General features: G+C 37.8%; 1 protein-coding gene across 1 annotated transcript in view; it reads left to right on the top strand.

Moving 5' to 3' along the window:
• The window catches only part of LOC106893343 (disrupted in schizophrenia 1 protein-like), a 102,201-nt gene extending 94,279 nt beyond the window's left edge, over window positions 1–7,922 (top strand). Inside the window, exon 9 of the mRNA XM_014951247.1 lies at window positions 7,726–7,922. Within this exon, the coding sequence (XP_014806733.1) occupies window positions 7,726–7,922 (197 nt within the window). The remainder of the gene's footprint in view (window positions 1–7,725) is intronic.
• Window positions 7,923–14,700: the final 6,778 nt, after the last annotated feature.

Genomic DNA, 14,700 nt, shown 5'->3' with positions numbered 1-14,700 from the left:
GGGGGGGGGGGGGGGGGGGATAAATTGCAGATCAAATAATCCTAAACCAGTAAGAAAATTCAAATGGGACAATATGTAAGCATGTGTGCATGGAACTGTAGAAATACTATTAAAATTTATTTTCCTACTTGAGGCTGTTTTGTAGGAGAGCAAATCATATGTGAGAAATGGTGTTTTTCATTTTCCCTTAGTGAGAAAATAACTTGGGAATAGGAGGGAGGATGTAAACTGAAGAGAATTTTTAGTCATTGTGTTGTCTGTTTCCTATATTTGAATAAAAGAAGTTGTTTGATATATTTTATAGGATTTTTGTATACTCTGTATGATTTTTTTTTTTCTCTTGAGAATATGTATAGTGTGGGACTAGATAGCCAGAACATGGCTAGCCGGGAGCTTAAGCAGACGTGAATGAAAGCCTGGATTCATGATGTAGTGATCTGAGATGCATGTCATTAACTTTTCCCTATGTCTTTACAAATGCGAATTACATCCACAGAAGTTAGAATGAGGTGACTTGTAAGTAGCTAAGAACAGAATTTTCTTTTTTTTTTTTTTTTTTTTTATCTCTTACTGGTGTAAGACAGTTTTCTTGTGTCATCGTTCTGTAATTAGGACTATCTCTATTTCATTAAATACCTGCAAGTGGGAGCTGACTGGAAATACTGTTATGGGATGATTCCAGCAGTTCAAGGAAGAAGGTTTTTTCCTTATGCCGATGTGTAGTTTATAAATAGCAGAAAATAAATTCTACGTAGTGTATTTTTACAAAACTTAATTCTGGGACTGTTGCCTCTTTGCCTGCTTTTTGATGCTCTTTAAGGGCAAGTTCTGCAGGCTCAGAAAGTATCTGTAACAAAAAAATCTCCCACCTTTCCAGCTTTGGTGCTGAGCATTCCAGTTGGGAAGGAGTAGGATAGAAAGGGGACAGAACAGTCAGGCTGGAAGATGCCAGTGCAGGCTGAAGGACACTTTCAGCCATACATACGAGTGTTTTGGTAATGTGGATATCTTGTTTTCATGCCTGTGCTGTATTCTCTCACATCATGCAGAAATATGTATCTGTTTTTGACATGATGTTGAGATCTTCCCCGGATGTTGTACATACAGTTTGTAATTTGTCTTTCAGTGGAAGGCAATGTTGCTATCATCTTTTCTGTATCTGAGAACTCTTGTTTGTTACTAGTTGGAGAACTTGACTAGTCTTTGAAGCAAAAACATGCCTCTTAGTGCCTTCTCATGAAGGCTTAGTTTTTGATAAATTAGAGTTTGATAAACCTGTGTCTTGTCAGATGACACAGCTGGTTCCCCATTTTCAGATTCTTGCTTCTAGCAGTGGTTTGGGTTGATGGCTCAAAGGCATATTGAGACTAATTCTTCTTCATGCCTGTATCTCAATGTCTGGCTCCAGCATACAAGGCTGTATATTGGGGTGTCTTCCCACAATGTAAATAAATTTTACTACCGTGGGTTGCTGCAAGTGATGTACTTTTTGGTAAGCCTGTTAACTCATTTACAGAATAATGCTGGTGACCCCCTAATCCAACTCCCAAACAGTCATGTAGGCTGCAGACAGCTATACTGGCTGTCTTTTTCACCTCACTTCCAAATGAGGCTGCTGGATATTACTGGCTTCCAGTGAACTTCCAGGATAATTTGTTGTAGCTGAAGTTCCAGCGTGATATGTGACCAGACAGCAGAAAATCATTGCTTCCGTTGCAGAAGTCAATCAGTCATGTAACAACTTACTCTTTTTCTCCCCTGTTACCTAAACTACTGTCCCTGAAGGGGGAGAGACAGTCAAGTAAGCTCTTTGGCAGTTCCTTTTCTGGGATTTTGTGCTCAAAGGAGGAATGTTAGATGGGGAGACCTGTGAAGGGAAGGTGCTCCTGCCCCATGGAAAGTCTGTGCTGTGGTCTGGAGGGGATGCAAGAAAACCTCTGTGCAGTCTGTGGAAGGGAGCAGTGATGTCCCTCTTTCCACTGACTGACGGGGAGCCAAGGTGACAAACCAAGGTGACACAATTTTGGTGCCTAATCCTATATGGCATGAATATTTCTCTCCCCGATCCTTCTCTGGTTGGTAAAAAGAAGGTTGATGATTTCATGCAGCCCTCAACATCATGGAGATCATTTCAGTGTGTCCTTCCTCTCCACTGGTGGCAGTAGTGGGTGGAGGCAAAGGCAGGAGAGAAGGGAAGTGCAAAAACACCAGAGATTGAAAGGCATAAGGTGAGTGGGAGCTATGAGGGAGGGGAAGTGATCGTGTAAGGAAGCCTGTGTGCATGTCTGTGCTGATGGGTGACCCTTGAGCCTTGGAGTCACTTCAGTTGTGCATCCTTTACTGTGTTGGAAGAGAATTATACATGACTTGCAACAGCCATTTATTGGCTAAAGTACATAATAAATTGCTGGGACTAATGAGCTCCTGGGCTATACTTGTCACCCCCAATGTAGGCACTTGAGAGCATCTGGTGGCCCAGCATTCCCAGTAGCTATTGTTCCTTGGAACAGGTTGTGTTTCAGTATTACTGAATTGCCATCTTCCAAACCTCTGCCTTATAATTCAGGTGTTTTGTGCTTTTTCTTGCTGATAATTTTCACTTGAGCCTTTGAGTTGTTATTACTGATTAAAAATGATGTTGTTGTTGGGGTTCTCCCACCCCTCTCCCCCTTTATTTTTTCAGAATTCCTGGTTTGCTCTGTGGTAACTGATTCAGGCAGGGTACGAGAGGCTTTCCGTGGCACAGAAATCCTCCTCTAAATGTATGTCTGTGGGGTCTTTTGCCTGCTTCTTGATGGATTTTCTTACTTTACATTTCAGGATCACATCAATCATTCAGTTACATTATGCTTCATAAAAATTTTGGCACCTGTTATTGCTTAAAAGCAATAATTGTTATTCAAATATGCTGGAATTCTGTAAAATGTTTCAGGAGACGATAGACTGTCCCCCATTTGCTATTTGTTTTTCAGAGGTGCAAACACACTGGCAGTGCTTCAAAAATCTTACATCTCTGTCATGTTTTTAGCTTTTTCTCTTTTCTTTGTGTGCAGCTGAATGATATTTATTTTCTTCAGTTTCTTTTCTGGTGTTGGAATGAGTTTGTATTCTCATTAATCACAGGGATTCAAGGATTTTCAGCCTTGAATCCCAGTGCCATTGATAAATACCATGGTCGCAAATGCCCTAAGCTAAACTGTAAATTTTTAAGCTAACCTGTAAATTTTCGCTTTCTTATGTATTATTAAAGGTAGCGTTAGTCTACAAAGAATTAGCTCAGACATAATGATAAATAACGACCAGTCTATTTTTTCCTACACTCAAGGCAATGTCCAGTATGTATGCTTTACTGTTATGCAAAAATTGCTCCTTTACTTGTATCACAATGAATGAAGATAGTTTCAGCAGGGATGGGACATACCTCTCAGATTCAAGTATGGATAACGGAAACTCTGAGCTTATGCAATTTCTGGCATAAATGTGAGAAAAAGTGGGAGTAAAAAAGTTGTGGGCCATTAACTCTGTCTTCTATTTTGAAGGGGGAATATTTAACAAAGCTTAAATATTAACGCATTTGTTGATTTACAAATGGGACTGATTTCAAACCTTACTTTTATGGTTTGATACAGTCAATTTGTTGCTGGCAAATGGTACCAAAATAATGGTATGTTAGTTTGGGGCTACTAAATGGGCAACAATCTGCCCAATATAGTAAAATCTGACAATGAGTTGTTATAATGGACATGAGTTTGTTGCATGTATCTATGTATAGAGAAAATGTACTTAATATGCGGAGCGCTATTTAGCTGTACTATGTAGCCATACAAATAAAATTTTGGGAAAAGCAGAAAATAGGTAAATATGCTATTTATGTTTACAGCAAGTAAAAGCAATTATGTAACTACGTTGTGCCTGGGGTGAACTCTTTTTTTATTTTATTTTTGCACTTGGGATGGTTTTGCTTGATTTCGCTGGTACTTTTGACCTTCATATCAAGCTGTTGGAGCTTACCTGATGTTATTATCTGTGGAGAGCAGGGGATGAAGGATATATATGAGTAGAGAGCTCCAGAGGGCAGAATTAAGGAGGAAGTTTAAACTAGGTTTTTGTTGCTGTCTTTTGAGAAAATGGTAAGGTTCGGTCCCTCAAAGCCAAGTGTATGTACTACATAACTCAGCTCCTTAAAACAGTGTAACACATGCATGTTACTCAACCTGTTCAGAGCACTAGATACTTCTAATTAGCTGGAAAGTAAAATTACAACTTTCCAGTGTTGGTCTTCTAGAAATATAATCAGTTTCACCAAATTCATGTCAAATGACTTCAGATTTTATTATAATCCCACCTTCACATGGTTATTCTTCCCCTCCCCACCGGTCCTGCCATTTTATCCAAGCACTGTCAATACCCTGTATTTATTCAAGTTAAAATGGAATAGATTTAAGATTCTGATAGAGCAACTAGCCTGGCCGTTTTCTGAATTTGTGGGTTTCCCCATTTGGTGTGCCAGTTTGCACCCAGTGTGTTTATACGAACATGTATGCAATGACTAAAATTGCACGTTGCTAGTAAGTGTCACTGTGAGACAGGAGGAAGGATGGGAAAAGTGGAATTTTGCCCTTCAGTCCCCTTCATAGAATCTCTGTCTCATGTCTTGATTAGATCAGAAGCTCAGCTTTGGTCTTAGACTACTAATTCCTTGGGTTTTTTTGTCTGTGTACAGATGTTCTGAGTGAGCAGTCCTGTTATCTTCAATGATGTTTTTTCAGTTTCCTGAGAAGAGTTAGGACTGACTTTATCTAATGTCACCAAACTAGAACTCTCCCAGCAGAATGACTATATAAAACATAGCTCTGATGAGTGGCTGACAAAGTAAGAGTTATTGTGTTTACTTAAGCAAAATAATTATTTTTTCATTAAAAAAAATAAAAGATTAACATCTTCAGGATATTAGCAGAACAAAATATTTTGACACATATCTTCCGAATGTTTCTACAGCATCCAATGTGACTTTGTCTCTTAACAAACAAAAAACCCCAGGAGGGCATGTTTTTTAATGCTGGCAGCTAGGGATTAATTTTTAAATCAACCTTCTTATGGCTTTTAGACAGCAGTTATTTTATTTGCTGTGATTGAGGTCACTGATGGCACTTGTGCTGCATGAGTTTGTATAAGCTCTTCTGACTTTTTGCTGCAGACTTCCAGACGTTTCTGCTGTCAGGAGGAGCTGCATCAGGCAGTTTTGGCTTTGGGGTATATATATCTGACACCTTTTCCTCATAGCCTCAATTTTGATATGAACTTCCCCTCTGGGAATTAAGATCCATTCAATATGTATAAAACTTTTATATGTAATATCATACCTTTTTCCTTGCTGCCTTCTGAAATGTAAGAGCAGGCTCTAGATTCTAATGAAGAATCTCTTGCCTTCATGTTTTATTAAGGCTCTTGTGCGTTGATGCTTCGAATGAGTTCAGGTGCAGTAAAGGAGCACTGTTTAAGTCTTGTTGCCTTAGAAGTGTCTGAACACCTTTCATTTTTCCAATGATTTTTGACTTGCTTATCTTGCTGCCATGTTTTGCCCACTTGAAAACATATGACAGATCAAGATAATAAAATTTGTGCTATTGTTTCCCAATAAATGCACTGGTAAGCCATAAGATGCTAGTACGTGTAAAGCATATTTATAGTTACTTAATTGTATAATTCTTTATAAGATAGAACTGGAAAATGGGGTTTTAGCTGAGAAATAGAAATAGGGGAGTTTTGAACTCTTAAAAAGAAACAAAAAAAGGTCAGCTTTAAGCAAAGAAAAAGGTTGACTGAAACTACTGTAGCCTCAGAATTTTTTTTTTTTAAAAAAAAGCCTGCACTAAACGAGACTACCATACTTAGCGATGTTCAGTTGTTAAACCTGACTTATTTGGTACAATCTTTTCCAAATTTTTTGAAAGCACGGTCTCCTTTTGGCACACATGTCCTCACACAGGCACTTGAGTTTGCAACATCTTTCCTCCAGAAGGATGGCAGTAATTATTCACTGGAAGTCCTTCCGTTCACTCTTATGTTCTGGAGGAATAGATCCGCTCTCAGCAGCTGGTGGTGGTTTGTCATATTCTGACCAGTGTAAATACTTGTGTCCAATTCTGGCTCCCCTGTCCTGATGGAATTGAACAGCTCCCAAACCATTCCTGTTTCAGACTTTATGACTGACACTTTTGAGACACCAGGTAAAAAGGATGTAATGCCACAATTTAGGATACTGTGATGTGGATTTGATGTTTTGGATTATGTCCTGATTTTCAAAAATAGTTTTTTTAATTGATCTGTTGTGTATAAGCAATAGTTTATTGGATTCCTGAAAGAAAAAAAAGGCCAAAGGACTCCTTTATATCTGAATAATGCTGGTAGTATTATAAAGTTATTTCAGGAGTCTGAAGTCATTGCACATACTTCAGAAGCCGATGAGACATCTTGTACGTGTGACTGCATGTGCTTTACATTAATATTTGCTTCAAGGCTAAATTTTCTAATTGCATTTACTTCCTAGATGCCTTTACTTATTAGATCAAACCACCAAATTTTTGCTAAGTTAGGATGATGCTACAGTTTAGATCCTGTGCTAGAGATCTTTTGTGTTGTATTGGGCAAAGTCTAGATGGAAATTATTTTTGTCAAGTATTCTTTAGATTGCAATTTTTTTGGGTAGGTTTTTATGTTGGTTTTGTTTTTTGTTTTTTGGTTTTTTTTCCAGACAAGTGGCTGAATCATTGAAAAGACAGAGGTACAGCAGTATAAATGTAGCACTGTAATGGTTACTCTACTGTTACTTAAGAATCATGTAATAGCTGAGCATCTCACTGTCATTGTGTGTTTAGACTTCTCTGTGAAGAAAGGAAACATTCCTCTCCACTTTCTTATAAAAACGGTTTTAAGAACGGTTAAGTGGGCAAGCGTTACTAGACCATGCTGTAAACCAGTTGGGAACTGAGCTTTTGGCTCTGGATCCCTGTCCAAAGGAGCCAAATATTTTTTTAAAAACTCCAGAGCAGTGTGAGCTGGTGATACTGAGGTATTCTGCCCATCTCTGAGGCTTCATGCTTCAGGGAGAGCCACAAGTTGACAGTTTTGACTTTTAAATATATTCTCTAAAAAGAACATCTCCTGATGGTCTTTGCACTGGGTAGATGCTATTTAAGAAATGCAACCTGTCATTTATAAACAGCCTTCTGTGCTTGTTATGGACAATGGCACAGCGCTTCTTTGTTCAAGGAGGAAGTACTTCAGGATGCAGCAAATTGGTAGCATCTATTTAAAAACTATTGTGAGTTGAGGTGTCCTCCAAAACAAGAAAATGGTCTGACAGATCACAGCACAGTGATCAGTAAATTACAGTATAACACTTTCTGAAGCATGGACCTCACAAAAACTATGTCTCCAAAAAATCTAAATTGTATCAATAATAATATTAGTAAAAAAATATTATTTCTGTGTGTATAAGGTTAAATGTGTTACAATTATGATTCTTTTTGCAGTATGTTAATGAAATGAATGCTTGCAAGGCAGTTTCATTTGTGTTTTCCCCCCAAAAATGAGTCTTTTAGTTGCTGTTGGGAAGGATGGTTGCTTCATTTCCCTTGTTTGCTTTGTAACCTACTGGTGTTGCAAGAGCCTGCCTCATTGTCTCTTCCTTCCCTTTTCCTCCTACCCCCACAAAACATGTAGGAAGTAATTTCGGGACTGCAAAGGATCTGACAGAAGAAATAAGATCATTAACGTCTGAGAAGGAGGGGCTGGAAGGACTTCTCAATGAACTGCTGGTTCTGAGTGCCAGAAATGTCCGAAAATTAGAAAGAATTAAAGATGACTACACCAGACTTAAACAAGAACTTGAACAAGGAGAGGCTGCCTTTGGTAAGTAATTCACAAACTGTTAGAGCTTTTGCTCAGTCATGAGTGCCTAGAAGTCTATTGGGTTTGATAAACCATCCTGCATTTCATGAAACACTGATTTTTCTGAGGAAAGTTTGGCTGGGACCTATATAAGCAATATGCTGAATATTTCTCAGCTGCTTCCACTGAGAGTGGGGGAGACTGAGGGGGAGAAGGGATATCCCAGCAATATACAACTTTTTAATCTGTCTTAGCCCAGTTGTCAAAAACTTTCTTTTTTAATCCCATTTTTGTAATAATGATGATGGTACTGTGCATTTATTTACATACAGAGAAATATATGTAGTCTATATGTATGTAGAAACAGCATACGCAGTTTTCTGTGACAATAGAACCATGTTTAGTATATATAACTAAGTATTTGGTATATATAACATTTGGTGATGAGTCTGAACTTATGAGGTACAAGGGACTCCTAGTTCTGAAGGCAAGAGTTCTCTTCCTGAATTTATGCTTGAGGGGGGCAGTTAAACAGTTTGCCAAACACAGTTCACGCATAACTCTAAGCAGTGTTCTTGGGTTGTAGTGGGTCTGCTGTATCCTCTCCTGAAGTTAAGTTGATAAAGTGGCCTTGATGTTTGATTAAATGAAAGGCTGAATAAAATTTAATTGATTACAAATGTGCAGTTACTATCATTACCTCTAAACAGCTAAGTATAAATTTGAGAGCTACTTTAAAGCTCTAGGGGTTTGAAATGTCTTTCCTTTTTCAGGATCTTAGGAGCAGTAGGTCCATTGAAGAGAGGAAAATGCCTCTGTTTTAAAAGTATATGAAGTTTCTTCATAAGCAAGTGAATAGGCAAGAGCTATTTCAGAAAAAAAAAGTTTTGTAAGCAATGGAATAAGTCTAAGACAATATTTTAAAAATGCATAGAGGAAAATACATATACATACACTCTACTAGATAGGAACTTAAATTAAAAATTAAAAAATGATTCCTTGAAGTAGTGCATTCTTACCTAAGCTGAGTGATTCAAACCCACATCAGGCAATACTTCCTCATGGCTTGTATTTTTAGGTAAGTTGAAGGGGGTTGTAACCTTGCAATCCGTCCATTTTTTTGCTCCTTTGTTTCTAGGACAATTAAACTTCCTATAATACATATACACTTCTCATTTGTATTTTTCTTCAGCAGGGTTTTAAACAAAACCTGTGCAAGACTGTTGCTGAAGCAACAGAATTGGTTGCATTTCACAGATTCTTTTTTTTCCCTTTTGCATTTATGCAGCTGTAATGAGGTGTTGTCTTGGTCTGACCTCTCCTGTCCTATAATTTATGACAATAAATTGCAAACCACTGTGTGTTTGCTATGTGGATTGTTCTTTTAATTAGTTGTGATTCTGTAGGCATAAGAAGAAATTTATTGTTGTGTAAAATAAAACTCTATCAAGCACAAACTAGTCAGAGACACATAAATTGAAAACTGAGATCTTCCCTTTTCCTCATCCCTGCCCCCTAGCATGTAATATACACCGTTTTCTTCTTTAACAAATGGAAACTCAGTTAGGTTTGAGAACACTAGCATGAGTTTGATACCAATACGTTTAATTGAATAAAAGCCTCCTGATAGTCCCTGGACAATAGCGAACAGATTGCATCTTAAAGATGGCATCCACTTTTACAGAGCAGTTGTTGTTTTGTACAGTGCTTTCATGTATGGGGAATAAAGCATAAACAATTGGAATATGATTTTGTTACCATTTGTTCTTGCTGTTTTTCAAAAGAACGAGAGATAATTGGTTTGGCTTTGTCTGTGCTGTGAAAGGTGTGATTTGCATCAGGGTAGCCCCAGGTTTTGTGGTCCATTTAAGCTGGTAAAATCCGTGTTGCTGCCGAGACACATGATTTTGCCTTTTCCTCCTGTTCCTGCCCCATCCCATGAGCCAGCCTCAGTGTTGTACCAGAGCAGGGTGTTAGCACACCCCTGAGACACACCAGCATGTGGTGGGAGTGCTGGCATTGGCGTATGGGACATGGCAGGGGTGGGGGATTGTGATGGGGAATGTGTTGACCTATTGTTGTTGGTGACACTGTAATTTTGGGAGAGTGTAGTCTGGCAGGAAAACAGCTCCTAGAATGCTTCTGCTGCTTGAGCATGGGCTCAGCTGTGCTGTGGGTTACATCAGTGTGAGTGGCTGGTCCCATTGCTTGGTGCCTCCCATTCCTGGTTGTCTTTTCCCTCTACAGCTAAGATTCAGGGAGGGAAATCCTTTCTCCATCTAACTACTAACTGAGGGATGTTACTGTCCTCCAGCTTTTTTTACTATCTCTCTGCCTGGAGTTCATTAGGGAGCCCTTCAGGCCAAATTAGCCATGCTAATTTAAACAGCAAAAATGATCTGGGCTAGGCTGACTGATCTGTGTCCAGGCATGCGGCAGGGATGTACCTGTGATTCCTTCTTGTGGCACAGTTGTGCTACGCTTTGGCTAAACTCTTTATGAAACAGACGTCCATCCATAAACTAAACATAGGTTACCGAAAGTAATATAGAGAAAGAGGTCCCTCAGTCATCTTGTCTTTGAAGGTTTATGCTAGTTTAAATAAGTTAGTGGGTTTATATGCCTTTTGGTGTAGAAAGGACATGCTTCATTTTTCTCCAGGAAAGGTAATTGAATTGACTGGAGCTGTTGTCTGCTCTCATTCTTGCTTTCATGTTGTTTCCAGGGAATAATCACCTTCTTTCCTGCATCAGGAGCCCTCCTTCTGTTTTTTAATATAGTACCTTTAAACCTTCTGACAGGTATACCCACACGTAGCCATTTTTACGTCATCTGGCACTTAAACAGTTACCTTTTGTGCCTGTGAACTTCCTGAAAACTTGTGGGTTTTTTCTTTTTTTTTTTTAAACTGAAGGTAATACTACTTTGTCTAGAAAACATTAAACAAAGAAATTGAAATGCTAAAATATGTGTGTATGTTTGTCTTGTGTGTAAATTGATCACCTATTTTTTTACTTCATTAATAACTGTTGATTTCTCACAGTAATGCAGATATAAGGAAGCAGACGTCAAGGGAAGAGACTTAATCACACAATAATCAGAGCTGGAATTTTAAATAGGACACATCATTAGCATGTTAATGAATTTTCTCACTTTGTGCCAGCTGCCCAAGTATAAAAGATATTGCAGATGTAGTGCAAAAATCAGGCTTGGCTTACTGTGCTGAGAGCTGTCAGTGCTCCCCGTAAAGGAGATTTGACAAAAATCCTTTCATATTTTTAGAGATGCTCAAGAATATGTTTTTCCCGTTTGATAATAGAAGCATTGACAAGTAATGCTATTTATTAGCATTTTAGAATGAATAGTACTGATTTGCCCTTTAGACAGTAACTTTCTTCTGAGGGCATCAGAACACTTCTGTAAGGGATCAACTGTTATTGCCATAGAAAAGCCAGGGGTACAGAGGCCACGTAATTTTATCTGAAATAGTGGTGAGACTGAGTTTCCTGATTTGGTTTAGCATCAATCATGATTGAATTAATCACTTGCAATAAACAGATTTGAAATCAAGTGGTACTCAGTGTAAGCTTTACATTCTTCTAAGCTAAAGGTATTTCCATAGCCTAAGACATAACGGTTCTGGGAAAATTGCTGAAGGTCTTGTGCTTTACCGACGCGCAGATCTGCCTTATAAAGTCAGAAGTAAAAAGTATAAAGTACCTGTTATTGTAAGGAAGAGAACTGCTTTGCAGCCCAAACCAACCCAAACCATGTTCCAGACAAGTGAAGCTTAATTACTTGCCTGTCTGCCAAACTGCTGGATTGAGTTTATAAATCCTGGTTTGGGTTGACGGACGTTTGTGACCCAGGGTTGGAAATGAAACCTACCCTCTTGTGTTGGTTTCCTCATTACTGGTATTGATGGGCAGGTTTTCCTGCCTCATTTGCTGAATTCCTTTTCTGTCTGCGCTCAGCCACTTTCTGCCCCTATTACGCTTTTGGGAAAGCATCTCCTGGTAAATAATGTATGTACGCACGAAACTAGGGTGGCTGTATTTCATGATCTAATTGCTAGGTTGTTCTTGTTGAGTGATCCTAAGTAGAATTTCTATGCTGAATTAATTTCTAAAGGAAATATAAAATAAAGCCTATCAGGCACATCAAAATAGCTTTTTAACCCCCCATATTATTTTTTTAAACTATTATTTGGAGGCTGATACTTCAGTATCTACTGCTCAAATCTGATTAACATATTTGAATTTTATTGTCTTAGAAATTGCGTATGTAAGTCCTAAAACTCTTACCAGCCTGCTTGTAGAGTGAAGCTTTCTGGAATTGAACAGATATATTTATTAAATAATTAATTAGATGTTACAGAGGGATTTCTTAGGAAGCTGGAATTTTCTTTCACATTCAGTTTTTCGTTCTCTTGTTCAATGCACATACTCTGCACATTTGCACAGAATATCTCATAGCTTTTTGTCCTTGAACAGAAGAGAAACCTATCCAAATCCATTTTTAAAATTTGCTTTTTAAATAAATGTATGTTTTGGCTTAGCTACTTATGAATAAAATGTATTCAGAGTGTACTTCTGACGAAAACCAAAAATTTTCCTAATCTTTTTACAGTCATTGTTCAAAAAGCTGTATATTTAGCTGTTATGGAGAGTGCAATTAATTAGTCCAGTCTAAAGCTTAATATCATGTGGGCAGCAGAAAACACTAGTTGTGCTGCTTAAGGTAATACTGTCTTTGCATTTTGAAATGTTTATGAAAAGCAGGTTCTGTGCTTCATATACAGTTGTATAGGATATGATTTACCAAACTGTTAACATTAATGACCGTTTACTGCAAAGCATTTTTATTCTTTTGAAGGCAGATGTTTATTCTGACAGATTCAACAGTGAAAGTCCTATAATAGAACCACATGCAATGTGCTTCCTGCTGGGAAACCTTTCTTTTTTTTTTTCTTTGTTTTAAATATTTGTTTTTAATAGTAGTTGTTATACGAAAGCTTCCCTATTTCTCTTCATAACTGATTTTTCTAATGCTTTTTGAAAATGTCTAATGATTATTAAAAACTTTATACTAATTTTAATTATTTCAAAAAATACCAAGTATCTGCCTATGACACGACAAAAATGATTCCATGTTTTGCTTCACTGATTTTTTTCGGGTAGTGGTTTTAATTTTTTTCCTCAGTGCTTTTTTTTTCTGCACCAAATGGGATTTCCATATTGTTTCCACAGTTCATCCTGTGTTTGAGTGATTATCTTACTCTAAGCTAAAAAGCTGAACCTTTTGATAGTTTCTGTTCAAATAAATCATTAAAGGAGAACCACATAGTGTGTAACAGATGGGCTTCCACGAGGAAGAAGCTGTTCTGAGTCTCATTGTGTGTCCACTTCTAATTTGTGCAAGGTCATTACATTCTGGATGTCATACCTATATGAAATGTTCGTTGTCATTCAAGTGAGTGGAGAAATGGAAGGGCTTATTGCTTACGTCTGTGGCCATCTCTATTTACACAGTGATCCTGTCAGATTTAGCCAGTGTTCACTCTATTTAGCTTTCATGGGAAGTATAAAGCCCTCGGTGGTGATGCAGGGTCGGGACTGGCACTGCAGCCGGCAGCATCCTTCATTCTGAGCTGACATCCAACCCATGCACCAAAGCAGCGCTCTGCAGCCTTCTGTCAGGCAGCATGTAAAAGCCAGGTCAATGTGAGAAAAGAAAAGGAAAAAAACAACAATAAAAACCCCAAGAAGCTCAACCTTGCAGAGCTCCTTTTGTGTTGTCATGGCCAAATACAGCATGAGTAATTGCACTCAGCTCATCAGTATTCTCTCTGCCGTTTCATTTGAAAAATTGGTATTTCTGCATTTGCTTGGACTTGTACTGTTATGCATATTGCATGCTTGTCTGCATTTCATGGATTGTGAGCGTGATTCTCACTTTCCTGGGTCATTTTTAGAGCACTTGGGATCTTTCAGATTCAATATTCCCATATACACCTTTTGGTCTTAGATTTCTATAATGGTAGTCACTGCATTTTGAATTGTTACCAAGCTTTGAGGATCTAATCAGACTGATGGTTTTTGTTCTGTGTCATGGGTCCACAAAAATCTATATAAAATAAGTAAACCCATTTTTTTAGTAACATATCTGTTAAGTATTAATTGTACATAGTTGAGGGATTTTTGTTATGTAATTACCTTTTTTGATAAATATTATCTGTAGAATTTAGTGACATATAAAGACTAAGTTCTGCTAAGCAGTTCCTATAACTAAAATGTGTAATACATTTTTATTTTAGACATCAATTTTTGACAGGATTGAAAAGATTGGAAACCAGTCTGTTTTAGGGTAATTAAGTTTGCCATATGTCTTGAGTCACTTGTAATTGTGTTTCTTATAATGGTGATTATAAAGGTCATCTTGTCTGGTGTTGTTCATTTAACTACGTAAAATACTTTGATTTTTCACTTCAAGGATAGAGGTTTAGTTTATATAAACGCAATGAAGGTATTAAACTTAATCTGGCTGTTCTGTATAATTAGATGTAAATATCTGTAATGCAGGAAATATGAATTATCTGTTCAGGCAACTTGAACTGACACAGCAGCTTGGTTCAAAGCCCACTGGTATCTGTGGGGGTCTTTTGATCAGGCTGTTTCTCAGTTGATGCTCAAAGGTGAGCTTCTCTTCTGTCTCTTTCTTCTGAAATCTGATGGTATGAACTTTACTGAAATGTTTCATACAGCTATGTAATAGTCTTTCTTTGTAGACAACAGTATGACCTAATTA

The sequence above is a fragment of the Calidris pugnax genome, unplaced genomic scaffold (genome assembly GCF_001431845.1).
Source record: "Calidris pugnax isolate Ruff unplaced genomic scaffold, ASM143184v1 scaffold24, whole genome shotgun sequence".
Lineage (NCBI taxonomy): Eukaryota > Metazoa > Chordata > Aves > Charadriiformes > Scolopacidae > Calidris > Calidris pugnax.
Note: the sequence above shows the minus strand (reverse complement) of the source record. Positions and strands in the feature narration are given on the sequence as shown.